At 39.9% G+C, this 17,465-nt stretch overlaps 1 protein-coding gene across 10 annotated transcripts in view; it reads left to right on the plus strand.

Moving 5' to 3' along the window:
- The window catches only part of HIVEP1 (HIVEP zinc finger 1), a 135,789-nt gene extending 120,594 nt beyond the window's left edge, over positions 1-15,195 (plus strand). For all 10 annotated transcript variants that reach the window (XM_008523183.2, XM_008523185.2, XM_070584070.1 and 7 more), the window contains 2 exons: positions 11,400-11,911; positions 13,472-15,195. In XM_008523183.2, coding sequence (XP_008521405.2) covers positions 11,400-11,911; positions 13,472-14,653 — 1,694 coding nt within the window. In that variant the 3' untranslated portion in view covers positions 14,654-15,195. The remainder of the gene's footprint in view (positions 1-11,399; positions 11,912-13,471) is intronic.
- Positions 15,196-17,465: the final 2,270 nt, after the last annotated feature.

A 17,465-nucleotide genomic window follows, 5' to 3' on the forward strand; every position in this document is an offset into this window, starting at 1 on the left:
TTAAAGGTCAGTGTGAAGAAGGGGTGATGCAGGGCTAAGGACCCAGAGACCCCAAGGTCTTTTTAGTTCTTCACTGCCCTTAGCAACAGCAGGCTGGCTGTATGGCTACCCATTTTATCTTTGGCAGATGAATTCTTCTTCTGATTTTCAAATGGAGTAAATTTAGAGATGTTGGGAGATGTTTATTTTGAATTAAGCAGAAGGAATTATACATTTTTCTAAGCCAGCCGTTACTATTTGGACATTTGGCTAAAAGAAGTTTCCATTTAGTTTAAAACTAGCAACTCCAGCTGTAATTATAGTATGTGCTCATGAAAAGTCTAACCTCTCCTGCCCAGCTGCACACAGCCCTGCGTTCCTGCTGTGCACAGTTACGTAGTCTCAGGAATTTGTCTGTGTGTTCTGGGGTGTTCGTGAGTACCTTCTCATTTTCACCTTTTGTGTCAAAAATCATGCTGCCGGCTATTTGCTGTTCATGCCTTGATCCAAAGAATGTTTTTGTCAACAGAATGCTGGACTTCAATGCTAGGAATGTTAATATGTGCCCTCAACTGCCGAACTGGGGGAACCGTTTACTATGGCAAAGTGTGACTAGAAACATAATTCTTGTTGGAGTTTAAGTATTTAGGATACTGTGTGTAAGATGGTGTTAGATCACAGGATTTAAAACCTGTCGCATTTACCCTTAAAAATAATTTAAGTGAATTTTTCTAAATGAAATTCTTCCTAAATAAACCTGTAGAATATGTTTTTGCCCTTAAGATTTTTATAGAAAACACTATTACTCCTTTTAGTAAAAATTGCCACGCATAATATAAAACCATAATAGGTCTTAGGGTTCATATTTAAACCAAAGAAGTGTTGATATCCTTAATGAACGCCTAGATGTGACAGTCTTTTGGTTTACTTCCTAAAGTTAACAAACAGTAAGCTCTAGCCCATTATATTCTTAATGATCTTTTTGTCTTTGAAAAAAACAAAGACAAAAAAACTATTTCTGCAGTAGTTGCATGCTTTAAAAAGCCTTTTCCCCATGCAGCTACTGTTTGTCTGGATTTCAGAATAAGACTTCTAAACATATGAGAAAAACAAAACAGTGTTGATCCCGGGGCGGGCGGGGTTGCTGACCTCCCTCCTGTGGAGCGTCTTGAAGGGTGTCCCTGGTGCCGTCCTCATGAATCTGACTCTTCCAGCAGGTGTCACTGTCTGGCAGCAATGGGAGGGCAGCTCATCCAGCTGATCTCAGAAAGATACTCTGGAAATAAATCGTTAGAGAAGTTATTTGACATAAGTTTATTGAAACATTTACTTTTGAAAAACAATATTGCTGCATTACATACCTGTTTTTCCTCTCTTGAATTTCAGTTCACAGGAAATAAAAGCATTAATTTTGTGCTTATGCAAAATTTTACAGTATTGGAAAAATTTATTTATAATGAGTAGGGAATGTGTCTAGGAGGACATAAATTAAATAGAACTTTTAAGGGTCATTTATTTATGAATTCCTTTAGCAATGTGGATTCCTTATGTCTGTTCTGGAGTCCCTGGGAGATACCTGGCGGAAGACACAGCTTTACCCTCCGGAAGTATTACTGTCTATATTCTGCACACCAAGGAAAGAACAATTGTAACGTAGTAGTGAAAAGTCAGTGTATCTTATTGGGATAATAAAGGGACTCCGAAGTACATAAAAACCTGTTGCCAAATTCTGGCTTTGATACTTTCTAATCATATGTAAGTTTCTTAATTTCCTCCTGTAACATAGGTTTGCTGGCAGATCTCTCATGGAGTGGTTATTAGGTTTAAACATGATAGTAGAGTGTAGAAGTTGGCACACTTTCTGTAAAGGGCCAGGTAGTAGATATTTCCGGCTTTGTGGGCCATAGAGTCTCTGTTGTGACTGCCTAACTCCATGGTTATAGCACCAAAGCGGCCATAGACAATATGTAAACAAATGAGCTGGCTGTGCGCAATAAAACTGTATTTACAAGAACAGGCGGTAAGCTACATGTGGCCAGCAGCTGTAGTTTGCCAACCCCTGATAGACTACATACTTAGTGTAGTACACTAGTGGTTTCTATATTAAATAACATGCTATCGCGAAATGAGCAATATCGTAAAGTCATAAATGGTAAATTTTTGGAGTAGTTAACGAGTCTGTGTTCTCGTCCTTGCTGGCTTGTGATCATAGAACAGTCACTTTTCCTTTCTGGATCTTCTGTCAGCACAACTTCTAACTCAGTAGTAATATTCTTCTTTGGGGGGTTGGGGTTATGGGAACAGCAAAGTAGTATGAAAGGACTTTTATTAGCATGAATCCAGAGGGCAGAGTTATTTGGGCTTTGTTTTGGTGCTATGGATATTTAAAAGGGTGCCATTGCCAGCTATCCATTTTGTCTTTTTTTCTGTCACCCTAAAATATCAACCCTGTTAACAAATATATAGTGATCCAAAATTCATTTGCTGATTTCCAGACTTTGACAGTCGTCTTCCCCTTCAGGGGTTTGCAGACGAAATGCACGCAGAGACGTAAACATTATTCTTTCCTTGCCGTGGGAAGGAGAACTACGGAAAGGAATCCCAGCCCTTCTAAGTGCTCTCCACGCTCTAGGCAGGGGGCTCTGTCCAGGGAGAAAGAAAGGTCCAGGGAAGCCGCACCCTGCGTCTTCCCATCCATAATACTGCCAACCTCAATGTGAAATTTGGTGTGATCAAGGCAAAATCAAATTAAAAAGGAGCTAAATAATTTTATCCCCTTTCCCCATTAAAAAGTATATGATGTTCTTTTTAAATCCGTCATATAAATTGCATTTACTGAAAATTTATATAATAAATTTAAAAGATTTATAGTATAACTAATTATCCTTAAACTTCTGTAGTCACTGTAAAATGCAGTGTATTTGTTGTGAAATTAAAAAGGTTCACTTATTAGTGTACACTCTTCTTTGGGATTGCATTTTATATGTTCTATTCATAATCAGATTATGTGAAGCTTCTAATGTCTGTACCTATGAACATTCAACTCATACATATTTATAAGCTAGCTCATTGACTGTAATTCATTGTTGACCTTCAGATCATTCTACAGTTAGGTTTTTTTAAAAATGATATTTCTCATAATGTGGCATGTTTAGCACAAGCTCAGGAGACAAAGCTGGGTTTCAGTCTCAGCTCTGACATTTGCGAGCTGTGGGCTCGACACTTTAAAATAATTAACTCTATGTTTCTTTTTTAAAAAATCATTGAGAAAAAGTCAAGTAAGTCCTTAATTAACCCTTGTTTTGGTTATGATCAAATAGTGTTGGTCTAGGTGTAGTGCTAAGCCAGGTTCTTTTGGAGTCTGCATGGCTGGAACCAGAGTAGAGCCACTGAGTCATTTTATGCATAATTGAATAGGAAATGCAGAAATACATTTACAAAATACAATTTTAGGTGGTGAAAATTTAAAACATGTATATAGGGTAGGGTGTATTTTGGAGAAATTTCTTGTGCTTTTACGTTAACCAAGGGAAGTATTGGAATTGGTTTCAAGAATTAATACTTCTCTATTAAGCAAGTTTTTTCTTTCCTGTTGTTTTCAGAAAGAATAGTCTTGATGCAAGCTTATCTAAATGAGACAAAATATTGGTGTCAATAGAGTAAAATAAAGACCCTGGAGTATTGACATAATTTTTCTTTTAATGCCATTTTTTTAAGAGATTATTTCAATGTTACAGAAAAGTTGCATAACAAGTGTAGAGAGTTCCTGTGCTGTTCGCCCAGCTTCCCCTAATGTTAGAATCTTACATAACTGTAGACTGTTTGTCAGCACTGAGAAATGAACCTCAGCTCAATATTACTAACTAAAGTACAGAACTCCCTCAGATTTCACTAATTTTTGCACTCATATCCCTTTTCTGTCCCAGGATCTCCTTCAGGATCCCACATTGCATTTAGTCGTCACAGCTCCTTAGCTGCCTCCAGTGAATTCTTCTGTCTTTCTCTCATCACCTTGACACTGCTGGAGAGTACTGGTAGTTATTGTGTAGGGTGTTTCTCGTTTGGGGTTTTCTGATACATACTCATGATTGGATGGAGGTTGTGCATTATTGGGAAGCTCCCATAGGATGGTGTGCTTTTCTTAGTGCATCATATCAGGGGTACGTTATGTCAGTGTGTTATTCGTCTTATCAGCCTTCCTCACTTGGCTAAGGTGATGTCTGCTGGGACTCTCTTCTGTACTTACTGTTGCTGCCTTTATAAATATTAAGTATGTGTGGGAGATACTTTGAGACTATGCAGATATCTGGTTTATGCGTTGATGGATCTTGCCTGTGGTGAGTGTTAATGTGGTGGTTTAATTTATTAATTGGAATTTTTCTGCAAGGAGAAGTTACTATTTCTCCATTCGTTCAATCATCCATTGATTCATTTACATCAGTATGGACTCAAGGATATGTATTTTTATTCTTTGGGTTCTAATCCAATACAGTCGTTATTTATTGTGTAGCTCAAGTTCTCATTGGCCATTGAGAACTCTGAGGTCTGTTCCTGTCCCCTTTCAGTATGGCCCATCTCTTTTTCCTTATGCAGTTCCTTGCTTTCTGGCACCCCAGGACGTTCCAGCCCTGGAATCAACCTTGTCTCCACGGACCGCTGGGTCCCTTTACTGGAGAATGGTTATTTAGAAACCAAGATCTAGCTGCTGGGTAGTGGATTCCTTGCTACTGACCTGTCGTCACTTCCAGCCCCTCTCACTGGATAGAGCTAGAAAATGGATGTGTGTATGCTAACTGATACATGCACACACATCTGTATTTACTTCTGTATCTGTGTGTGTATATACCTGTATATACACACACTTATGTCATATATATAAATGAGAACATGAGTCCATACTGATAATTTCAATTCCAGTCCACCACCACAAAGTTTATTCTAGCCTTCTCCATTTCCTTTGTTCTTTCACCTACAGTGAGAAACTTGAGTCTTATCTACATTATGTTTATATATTTGTTCAACTCCGATATACTAGTAAACTAGTTTCAGAAATCCTGACCCACCTGTGAAAAACAGATCTACAGTTACGGCGCAGTGTTTCTGTGCAGTTCTTTTGTCTTTAGCCTCCACAGTATCTGGTCAGGACCCCTTTGCTGTGCTTACCTGAGTGGGACCTTTCCCCCTGCCCCCTTCAGCGTGCTTGTGTGGTCATTTGTACTTCACGTAGAGTCGTCTGTCTCAACTTGCCTTCCATCTTAAATCTCCCTGCGTCCTGCTTGATTATGTTTTTATTCACATACAATAAAATTCACTTTATGGTGTACGGTTCTGTGGTTTTTGACAAATGCATAGAATTATATGTTCACCTCATGGTTCTATACAGAACAGTTCCTTCACCGCCAAAATTCCCCTGTGCCACTCCTTTATAAGACAACAGCTCCCCCACCCAACAGCCCCCAGCAACCACTGATCTCTTTTCCTCCCTGCAGTTTTGCCTCTTCCAGAGTGTCATGAAAGGAATCATAGAATAGTAGTTTTAGGGGTCTGGTTTCTTTCACTTAGCAAAATGCAGTGAGATTCATCCGTGGTGTTGTGTGAGTCAATAGTGCATTCCTTTCTATTGCGGAGGAGTATTCCATTGTATTGATGTGTCAGAGTTTTTGTCCACTGACCTGTTCAAAGATGTCTGGGTTGCTTCCAGTTTTTGGCAATTATGAATAAAGTTGCTATAGACATTCATGTACAGGTTTTTATGTGTGTGTAGGTTTCCATTTCTCCAGGGTTTGATACTAGGAGTGGAATCTCTGGGTCATATGGCTAGTGTACATTTAGCTTTGTAAGAAACTGTCAAACTGTTTTTCAAAGTGTCTGTACCATTTTACATTCCCACTGGCAGCACATGAGAGTCCAGTTGTTCTGCAATCTTACCAGCACTGGTTTTTAAAAAATAGTCTAATAGATATGTAGTGGTATTTCATTGTGGTTTCAATTTGCATTCCCCTAATGATTGATGACGTTGAACATCTTTTCATGTACTATTTGCTTTCCAGATGTCTTCTTTGGTGAAGTATTCAGAAATTTCGCCCATGTTTTAAAATGGATTGTTTGTTTTCTTATTGTTGAATTTTGATAGTTTTTTTGTGTATTCTGGATATAATGCCTTTGTCAGAAGTGTGATTTGCAGATGGTTTCTCTCAGCCTGTGGTTTGTCTTATTGTTCTCTTTTGCAGTGTCTTTCTCAGAGAAAAAGCTCAATATTGTAAACCCCAGTTTATCAATTTTTTCTTTTATTGATTGTGCTTTTAGTGTAATATGTAAGAAATCTGTCTAATCCAAAGTCACATAGATTCTACAGTTTTCTTCAAAAAGTTTTATAGTTTTAGATTTTACATTTAGGTGTACAATCTACTTTGAGTTATTTGTATAAGATATGTATCAATATTCATTTTTTAGTGTGTGGATGTCCACTAGTGTCAGCACCATTTATTGAAAAGACTATCCTTTCTTCATAGAATTCCCTTTGTCAAAATTTAGCTAAGTATATCTGTAGGGTTTTTATCTCTGCACTCTCTCTCTCTCTCTTCCAATCTGTTGATGCTCTATGTCCATCCTTTTGCCAGTACCACACTGTCTTTAATGGGAGTACTTCACCTTCTCTCCTTTTTCAAAATTGTTTTGGCTGTTCTAGTTTTGATTCTTTTCCATAGAAATTTTAGAATCTGGTTGTCAATATCTGAAAAATGTTTGTGAGGTTTTTAGTGGAATTGAATTGCATCTTTAGATCAAATTGGGGAGAAATGCTATCTTAACAATATCCAGACTTCCAATCTATGAATATGGTATATCTCTTCACTTCTTTCCCATCTTTGATTTCTTTAACCACTGTTTTGTAGCTTTCACTATACAGATGCTGCACATTTTAAAATTTATATCTAAATATTTCATTCTTTTGGTGGTATTGTAAATAGTATTGTATTTTTAATTTTGAATTCCAGTTGTTCCTTGGTAGGGCATGGAATTTTTCATAGATTTCCTTATTGTCCTTTTAATGTCTGTGAGATCTGCAGTGATGTCTCCTCTTCCTTTCCTAATATTGGTAATTTATATCCCCTCTCTCTGTTTTCCTTTTGTCAATTTCATTATTTCTGTTCTCATTTTTATTATTTCTTTCCTACTCCTTACTTTAGGTTTAGCTTTCTTTTTCTAATTTCTAAAGGTGAGAACTTAGATTATTTACTTGAGACCTTTCTTCTTTTCTAATAAAAGTGTTTGATATCAATAAATTTCCCACTAACCACTGCTTTAATTGCATCCCATAAATTTTGGATGTTATATTTTAATTTTCATCCACTCAAAATATTTCTAGCTTTTCTTTGAAACTTTCTCTTTGACCCGTTGTTAAGTATGTTGTTTAATTCTGGAATATTGGGGATTTTTCAGATATCTTCCAGTTATTGATTTCTAGTTTAATTCTGTTTTCATCTAAAAACATACTCTGTGATTTCTATTCATTTAAATTTGTTGGGGTTGGTCTTGTAACTCAGGATATGGTGTATATTGGTGAATGTTCCATGTACACTTATAAGAAAAGTATATTCTGGTGTCATTGGGTGGAACAGTCTATAACTGTTAGGTCTAGTTGATTGATAGTGTTTGTAGGTCCTCTGTGTTTTTACTGATCCTCTATATACTTGTTCCATCAATTACTGAGAGTGGAGTGTTAAAGTCATCAGCTGTAATTGTGAATTTATTACTCTTTTCAGTATTAGCCTCTTTTTTTTTGAATCTCTGGTTTAGTTGCTGCACATTTAGGATTGTTATATGTTCATAGCGAGTTAACCCCTTTATCATTACCTAGTGCTCCTGTTTATCCTTTATAATATTTTTTGTTCTGAAGTCTACTTGGTCTGATATTAGTATAGTTTGTCCAGCTATATTTTAGTTAATGATTTAAGGTGTATCTCCGAACTTCACCTTCAGTCTCTTTATGTCTGTGTATCTAAAATTGATTTCTTGTAAACAGTATTTGGAACTTGCTTTTTTATCCATTCTAGCAATCTCTGTCTTTTAATTCATGTGTTAGACCATTTTTTTTAATGATGTTATTCACGTAGTTGGAATGAAATCTACCATCTTGCCAGCTGTTTTCTATTTGCTTCATTTTATGTTTCTTCTTTTTATGCCTTAATTGAGCATTGTTTACGATTCTATTTTATTTCCTCTATTGACTCCCTTTTAAAAACATGTAATTGTCTACCTTCAAATAATATTACATTGCTTTCCATGTAGCATAAAGACTTTATAACAGTATATGCACAATTCCTCCTTTCCATCCTTTGTGCTATTGTTATCATACCTTTACATTTATATATGCAGTAAACACACGATACATTGTTACTGTTTTTCCGTGGACATTCAGTTATCTTTTAGAGCAAGCAGTTAAACATTTGGGAAGTAATTTTACCTTCGTTTATTACCTTCTATTTCTGATGCTCTTTGTTTTTTGGTGTAGATCCAAGTTCCCATCTGATGCCATATTTTCTCTACCTGAAGAGCTTCCTTTAACATTTATTATCAAGTAGGTTTGCTGGCAATGAATCTGCTCAGTTTTTGTTTTTCAAAGACAGTCTGTATTTCTCCTTCTTCTTTGAAAGTTATTTTAATAGGCATAAAATTCTGGGTTTGACAGTTTTCTTGTTGTCACCATTACTGTCTTTTTCATTTGTAGCATTTTATTTCATTCTTTTCCTAGTTTTCCATCTCTCAACTGAAATTCCCACCTGATTTTCTATGTTATCCACATTTTCCATCAGAGCCTTTAGCATATTAATCGTAATTATTTTAAATTCTCTGACAGTTCTGACATCTGTGTTATATCTGGCCAGTTCTGGTTGCTTTTCCTCTTCTGACTGTGTTTTTTTCTTGCTTTTTTGTATGCCTTGTAATTTTTGTTGGAAGCTGGACATCTTATGTAAAACAGTAGAGATAATGTAAATCGGTTTTATGCCTGGCAGTGGGCAGGCCTCCTCCTGCTAAGCCTTTGGTGTGAGAGTTAGAATTTTTCTAGTTAGAAGCTGGACTGGGTTTGAGAGATTTGTTGTTGCCATGACTACCTCAGTGCACCAGAGGCTTCAGATGCCCATAGAGGTACCTTGTGTTTGAGGTGGGGGATGGATTACGAGAGCAGTGCCTCATCAGTTCTAGTTTTTTTTCGGTCTTCCCTTTGTACTGTTTCTCAGAGGGGGCACCCTACACATTCTTGTTCTTCTCTCCCTCTCCCAGAAGTATTGTGCTGTTACCTGTCATGGAAAGCTCTTTAGCTTGGCCGTAGCGGGTGAGCAGGAGGGCAGCGTGCGTCTCTGTTCTGAGTCAGCCTCAGTCTTCTCTGTGGACCATGTTCTTGGGTTTCTGGGCTATGGCCCTCTCACTGCCCTACCCCTCCCTCAGCTATTGTGCCGGACTCAGCCGGTAATCTTGTCCCTCCTCAAGGAGTAGATTGTGTTTTTTCTCCCATTTGTTCCCTTTCCCCACTGCAGTGGGTGTTCACCAGGGTCTCGAGGGCAGTCACACTTGTTGCCCTTCCCTTCACAGGATCACGTTTTTGTTCCTGGTGGGGAGAGGGAACGTGGAGCCAGGTGGAATTCCTTGCCGTCTGTGTAGCTACTGCTCCTCTCCCCCAGCTCTGGACCCCAGTGGACACTTAGCGCTCTTTTCTGTGAGTGCTTGGGTGGGGCTCGTGGCATAGAGTCTGCAAGAGAGTGTAGCCCAGAGGATTCACACAGTCCTGCCGGCCCACACGCGGCTCTGACCAGTCTGTCAGCTGTTGAGCTGAACTCCTCTGACCAGCGTCCTGTTGCATCTGCTCCAGATGACGCAAGCTGTGTCTTCTCTCTTCCTACAGACACTGTCTGCCTAGAGTTTGGGCTATTTGAGTGTCTGGGATCCCAGCTTTATGATGGGTTGGGAAAAAGTTGTAAATTTAAAATTAGGCTTGCTTTTCTTTTTTAGAAAAAGGAATATTTTTTAAGGTAAAGGACGTTTCATCCTAGTTCATCTTTGCAGCAGGGTTCCCTCTGATGAAATAAATCACCTCCCTCTGCAGTAACCTGTTACTCCTCCTCATCCAGTTTCTTCTGTTTTTCACCAATTCAATAAATTGATATTATAACAAAATAGTAGAACCCTCGAAGAGAAAAGCTTATGAAATCACATATTAAAGGAACCTAAATGCATGTGTTTTATCTTTGAATGTTTAGAAGTAACATGTGCTCAAGATAAACAACATAAAAGTTCTAGTTCATTCCATCTCCTAGAAATAATCGCCCTCAAATGTTTTAGTGTTGATTCCTTGAGATTTTTCTCTAAGCTCTTACCTTTGTGCAATAGAAAGAGTAGTAAAATAAATTAATATACAGACCATTTGGGAAAGCCAGGAAATAGACCTATTGCTTATTTCTCTGTTTACATTTTTTTCTCTTCAAAAAAATACGTGTAATTGCAGAAGGAATTCCAGCTCAGCTGGACATGGGCAGGTGTCTTCTTCATTGTAGTGCATTGAGAAAGAATTGAGGTAGACGTTTCCTCCCCATTTAATTTTATAAGAGAAAGAGCCTCTAATTTTGCAAGATTTTGAATAGATAAGGTTTTAAACCGAGTTCCACACGAGCTTATGAGAATTTTGAAACTATTCCCGGGCCAGTCTTGAATATCCCTTGTTAAACACAGTCTCCCATGACGTTATGAGGCTGATAGGAGTGACTTGTGGTTACCGTTCCGCTTCCTCTGGGGAGTGGGTTGAATCATCATGGAAAAAACATCCTGGGAAAATTTAGCACCTCTCTTAGTAAACAAGTAGTAGAAGGAGGCGTAAATATGAGAGAGGACTACTCAGAGGACGGTGGAAACATCTAAAATATGATTCAAGTGTTAAGGAACATTATTTTGCTTACAAATACAAAATGCTATCAGGTTTTTGCTTTTGTTTTAATTTGTTCAATAAAGGGAGATACAAAGAAGTAGATTCAGAAAAGAATTGTATTGAACTGTCTGTTAAATTTTTTTTATATAGTTTAGTTTCTTTTGGGGATTTTACAAGTATAATATTCGAGGGCTTCATTTCTGATTTTCGTTGTGCATTACCTTCTGCCTGCCTACTCTCCCAAGACTCATTTCATGCTCTACGTCCCTAACAAAGCCCCCCCGGTCATGCCACTCTGTCAGCACCTCACTTCTGAATCCCTCTTAAACTGACGGACGTTCTTCCCCATGTCCGTCTACTCAATTGAATCGTAGGCTTTTTGCGGGTGGAGTCCTTGTCTTTTATATTTCTCACAGTATTGCCAAGCTTATAAAGAATAAAAGATTGCATTTGTCTACTTGCAAAATCTTCTGTAACATACTCTATTGGTTGTTTCTATTAGATGAAAAACAAAGATTCAGTTACGAGCGGTCTGGATATGATCTTGACGAATCTGATGGCGCAGATGAGGACGATAATGAAAACGAAGATGACGATGAAGACAGCCAGGCTGAATCAGTCCTGTCGGCAGCTCCCTCCATCACGGCCAGCCCACAGCATCTTCCGTCGAGAAGTAGCCTGCAGGACTCTGTGAGTGCAGACGAAGACATCAGGATTACCGATTGCTTTTCTGGGGTGCACACGGACCCGAGGGACGTTCTGCCCAGAGCGCTGCCCACCAAGATGACCGTGCTGAGCACAGTGCAGTCGGACTACAGGACGGAGACACAGTCTCCGGCGAAGAACGGGCAGCAGGCTGCAGGCGACGAAGATGCGGCAGCTACTCCTGCAGACTCCTCCAGGTCCCCTGAAGCGGCCCCCAGGTCCCCGTGTCAGCAGATGTCTGTGGACTACCCCGAATCAGCAGAAATACTGAGAAGTTCTGTGGCAGGAAAGGCCGTAGCTTTAACGCAGGTACATGGTTTGTTGTTGTTTGTTTAATCCATTAAATATGGGGAACCTAGTGGCTTAAGAAAGTAAAGTACTTAAATTATTTGCGTATGGCTAGATAGTTTGTTTAAGCTTATTTTTTGTTTTATTTCAGGGCAAAGAACATTTATGTCCTGAAGGTTCTTGTTAGGTGTTTTAAAAAGAATTCACATATTCTTTTATAAATCTGTGAAAGAATCAAAAGGATCTTTAAAAATAAGCTCTATTATTATTTGCTTTTTATTTTTAATCTTGAAATAAAGAAATATGTATGTGCCAGTTGAGAGCCTGGGTTCTTCCCCCACGGCCTCCTCTGAGTTCTTTTCCCCTGGCGCTGATATGGCAGCTCTGCACTAGATAACATTTTGCATTTTGTGCCTGTCAGCAAGACAGCTACCAGTTTCTATGGCAAAGTTAATGTGACCCAAAAAACCTATCAAGAAGTTCCCTTTGCTTGAAGAGTCAAATTGTCGTGGCAGCTTGGGAAAGCTTCCTACCCAAAACTAGCCCAGGGCTAGACACGGGCCTGCCTCCTGAGGGTCACCCTCAGTGCACTGTGACACTGGAGGAGTGTTTACTTCTGGGAGGAACACGTTCTTCTCTCCTTCACGGTTCTGTCACCTCTAGTGTGTATTGACGATTGCAGTAGGATTTCCAAATGTGGCATGTTTTGGTTTGCTAGGTAATGCTGGAGAAAAATTAAAAGACTATGAAAGCTTGGATTTCTATAGACCATCCTAAATGGATATAATTTAGTTAAATTACATTGATATTTAAATTATGTTAATATTTAAATTAAATTAGTATATAAATTAATGTAGCTCTGTAATACAGATATTATCAAGAAAAAGCTAATATTTAGCTGATGGTCTTGAGTGGAAGGGAGGATTGGCAAGATTTTGCCCCACTCATAGCATTTCATGCTTTCATATTGGTCACTGTGCTCGAAGCTTCTCTATGCCAAAATCTCCCTCATACCTGCCATGCCTGGAAATCTGGTTTTCAGTAGACATTTCATAAACGTATGAATGAATGAGTGAACAAATGAAAAACTGCAGAGCTTTTTATTAATGACAACTCTTTATTTCATAAATGAATAATCCTCCAGTTAATTTTTCCACTTGAGTTGATACTCATAGCCAACCAATATCTCAATTTCTCGGTAACTTCCAGACTCTAAAATAGGGTGGTGCTAGTGGTGCCAGCAGTAACAACAACAGAAGAAGAATATAATTATGGCCACCTCTCAGGGTTAATTTTAGTATAGACAAGACGATATCCAGGAAATTTGTTTGAAAACACAACGTACCATGCAAAATTTGTTGCCGTTATTTGTACTAGAAAATAAAGAAAGAGATTAAAGACATAATACATTTTTAATTGGAGATTTATTTTTTTTGATCGAAATAGAATTTTTAGCAAGCTTATAATTTTTGTGAAATACAGATACATGTACTTGCACCTCATTAGGAAGAATAGGTCTTAGGCTAGCATTTTAGCTCAGGACTAAGAGCTGTAAAAGGATTGTGCTTTCTTGTCTTGTAGAACGCATCGTCTGTCAGCCTTCCTGCTCCCGCAGCGGAGCGCAGCCCTGAGACGGCAGCGGGGCTCCCTCCCTTGGCCTCGCCTCAGCCCGACGCTCAAGAACACAAGCAGCACATAGCTCTCCAGCCGACTCCAGGCCTGCCTTCTCCCCACACTCATTTGTTCAGCCACCTCCCTCTGCATTCCCAACAGCAATCAAGGACACCTTATAATGTGGTTCCAGTTGGGGGCATCCACGTGGTTCCTGCTGGCCTCACATATTCCACGTTTGTACCCATTCAGGCTGGCCCAATGCAGCTCACGTTCCCTGCCGTCAATGTCATTCACCGAACTGTGGGCACTCCTGGGGATACGATCACGGAAGTTTCTGGCACTACAAACCCCACTGGAGTGGCTGAATTGAGCAGTGTCGTGCCATGTATTCCCATTGGCCAAATCCGTGTGCCAGGCCTTCAGAACCTGGGTACGCCGGGCCTGCAGCCGCTTCCTTCGCTGGGCATGGAGGCCGTGAATATCCTGGGCCTGGCCAACGCCAGCCTCGGCCCGCAGGTGCACCCGCCGGGGCTCGCTCTGAACGCCGTGGGCCTGCAGGTGCTGGCCGCAAACCCCTCCTCGCAGAGCAGCCCCGGCGCGCAGGCGCACATTCCGGGCCTCCAGATCCTCAACATAGCCTTGCCCACTTTAATCCCCTCCGTTAGTCAAGTGACCGTTGACGCCCAGGGAGCGCCCGAAATACCCGCCCCCCAAGCCAGAGCGCGCGAGGCGCCGCCCGAGCCGCCTGCCGTGGCCACTGCGACTCAGGGCAGCAGGACCGCGTCTCCTCAGGGCTCCCCTCAGGTCCAGCGGGCAAATGCTAACAAAGTGCTAGAGCCGCCCGCCCCCGCGAGGGACCACGCGAGCCTCCAGGGCTCGAGTGAGATGGACACGGGGAAGGCGGCCTCCGTGAATCATGTGAAGCTCAAGCAGGAGCCCCCTTGTGTTCAGGCCCAACCAGCAGCCGCGGCAGAGCCTCTGCGGAAGGCGCGTCCAGAAGCTTCCACAGAGCCGTCGGGCCCGCACACTCTCCCTCCAGACAGACAGGGGCCCCGGCCCGCAGCGCTGCCCCGCAGGCAGGCCACTGCTCAGTTCAGTGACGTGAGTAGCGACGACGACGAAGACAGGCTTGTGATAGCAACCTGGTAGCTTTTTATTTTTTAGGGTTTTTTTGTTTTGTTTTCTATAACACTTAAAGGTTTCTTTGAAACCCCTCCTTTCCTTAAAGCACATTTTTCTGACATGAACTCATGACTAATCTTTGTGCAATCATGAACTTTTGACCAATAATTGTTGTTTTGTGTCAGCTCCAGCCATTTTTGTACATGTTGTATAGACAATTGTGCCTTTTAGGAGTTTTATGTTTAGAAACTGTACAGACTGTTGAATATCTATATACATAAAATATATATTATATATGTATATGAAAACTAGGTAGTTATTTGTGTTTAGTGAGAAAAACCTGTCAAATAAATCAAATGATTAAATTATATGTTGCACTGTTAAATATGAATTTTTATGGCTGTGGGGCAGAGTTTGTGTATAAATTAGTATGTATACTCCATATTTATTGTATTCATATTAGTCTTTGAAAATGGGTCTGTCCTTCTTGTGTAAGACAGTAACTTTACACTTCAGACAGATTTTCTGTGTTCTGAAATGTTTCAGTAAAACATTGTTTACTGACTTTACCATTGCTTCGCTTGTGCCTTCTGTCTATCACCTGTGGTCAGTGGTCTGCATTCAGAATCCAGCCCACCTTCTTTCCACACTCAGCCCACCCTTAATTTTGAGAAACGGGAGCTTTAGTGGTGTTACTACCATGTGACTCTCACTGAAATCCATACAACTGGGAGACCTGTTTTTCTTACTTGCGAGGGGTAATTTGTACCTGTTAACGTATTAGAAGAGTCAGGATTTAAGAACACTTTCGGTAAGTACGGGTAGCATGCAGCCTGAGATGGGCCAAGTTCCTGAATGTGGGTCTGACGGTTTCTGGTAAGTGTAAAACAAGTTCCAGAACAATCATCCTGAGAGCTTGGCTTGGGCGAGGCTGTGAGCCCTGTCCCTCAGGCTCCACGCCCCGTCTGCTCATGAGCCGCGGGCTCGTCTTCCCCTCAGTCCTACTTGCTACACCCGGAGACCTCTGTCAGTCCCAAACCACAGAGGGGCCAAGGTTTCCAGAAGAACCAAATGCAGACTGCTAACTTACGTGACTCTCTTCAGAAATGATGACTTCCTGTCTTGGGAGGCTCAGCTGTCCCTACTCATTCAGAAAAATGGGAAGGGGAACCCACAATTACCACTGCACTGATTTGCATTATTCCCTAAGCATTATGGGTGCTAGGTTTGTGAGAAAATGTTTTAGTGTTGGACTTTGAATATTTAGCACATCATTAAGGCAGTATATTCATATTTTTAAAGGCCTGCTTCGGGGATATGAAGTTGGTGAGACAACAGAGCAGAGGGGAAGTATTCTAAGGAGTTTGGAGTCCCCACTACCAGCCAGCCCCTCCTTCACGTCTGTGACTTTGGGAAAGACACCTGCCATGTCTGAGTCTAAAGTGTGGTCTCTAGGATGTGCCCAGCCCCAGCAGGCTCTGCTGATTCTGTGATGGTCTCCATGCTTCAATTTACATTTACACTTTCTCACAGATTAAAGTAACAAAATTCCCCAAAATAATAAAACTACATTTCATAGTCTAAGATTTGAAAAAAATTCTGGAAACTTCTTTGTAAGAATTACCTTGCTCTATCAGTAGAGTTGTTGCAACTGAGGTTCATTATCAAGTTTATCAAAATTAGTAAGTTTTTTCTTTGTGTCATACCTTTATATTATACTTTTATGGCCTGAAATTTTAAAGCAGTATAATAAGCATTTACCCTAATCATATTCTAGGTTTACGACTTGTCTGAATTCAGAAGTAATGCTCATAATTTCGGCGTTGAGATGTTTTAGTTTGTACAGATAGAGTTTTCTTAATTTGAAGAATTCCTACATTTAACCAAATACTGTGTTGTGATATGCTTGGATTTTCCCTTGAAAATGTCCTAAAGCTGTATATATCTTAAGCTTATTCTGTACTCTTGACTTCTCCAGATTCATTGCATTGTACCCATACCTTTAATGTTACTGGTATTAATGTAGCACATGAGCAAAATATAAGGGAATAATTTTGAACTGTTTCTCCAAATTCGTCTTTTCCCAAGGAGCACTGTTGTTCTCAAATACAAATGCCTTAGAAATAATGTAATTCAGAGAGCTGGTGAGACTACCTTTGGCTTTGATTCTGTTGTACTGTCATGAAAGACTCAGGTCAGTAGAGAACTAAAGTGCAGTGACATAGCAAATCTCCTTGATGTGTTATTGGCAAAACAGGTGAAAAGCATAATGTGAAACAGTCTCAGTATCTTCTTGTATGAATCCACTGCAGTGTCACCATCAGAAATGTTGGAAATAGCTAAAGAGCCAAAGGTCATTTTTCTAATTTTCGAAGATTAGTCTATCTGTTTTCTGAACATTTGTATGAGTTAAGAAATCAATGGCGCCCAAGTAACTTATTTTCATTCCCCAAACTTTAGGCTGCAGTGGTTATTTCTTTCAGAATGATGATGAACTGATAATATTTAATCTAGAGACTTGTTTCTCTTTTTTTTTTTCACAGTACAGCCATGACTTTCCTTTCAGAGAAACAGTATAAGTAACAATTTTCTTATTAGTTAATCTCTGACCTGAATTTTAACTGATGGGGTTTATCATTATTTTTTTTGGAAGATTATCAGGGTAGTTTATATTTCTTGCTTGATGCATGCTCAGGTCAAAATATAACATCAATGCTCTTCTTGACTTTTCTGTTTTTGACAGTACATTTTCAGATCAAGTTTAAGCAAGACCAAGAAGGTGGCTTTCATTAGAGTAATCGTGTTTCAAAACCATCTATAAATTCTAGACACAGGGTAT

The sequence above is a fragment of the Equus przewalskii genome, chromosome 19 (genome assembly GCF_037783145.1).
Source record: "Equus przewalskii isolate Varuska chromosome 19, EquPr2, whole genome shotgun sequence".
In the NCBI taxonomy this organism is placed as follows: Eukaryota; Metazoa; Chordata; class Mammalia; order Perissodactyla; family Equidae; genus Equus; species Equus przewalskii.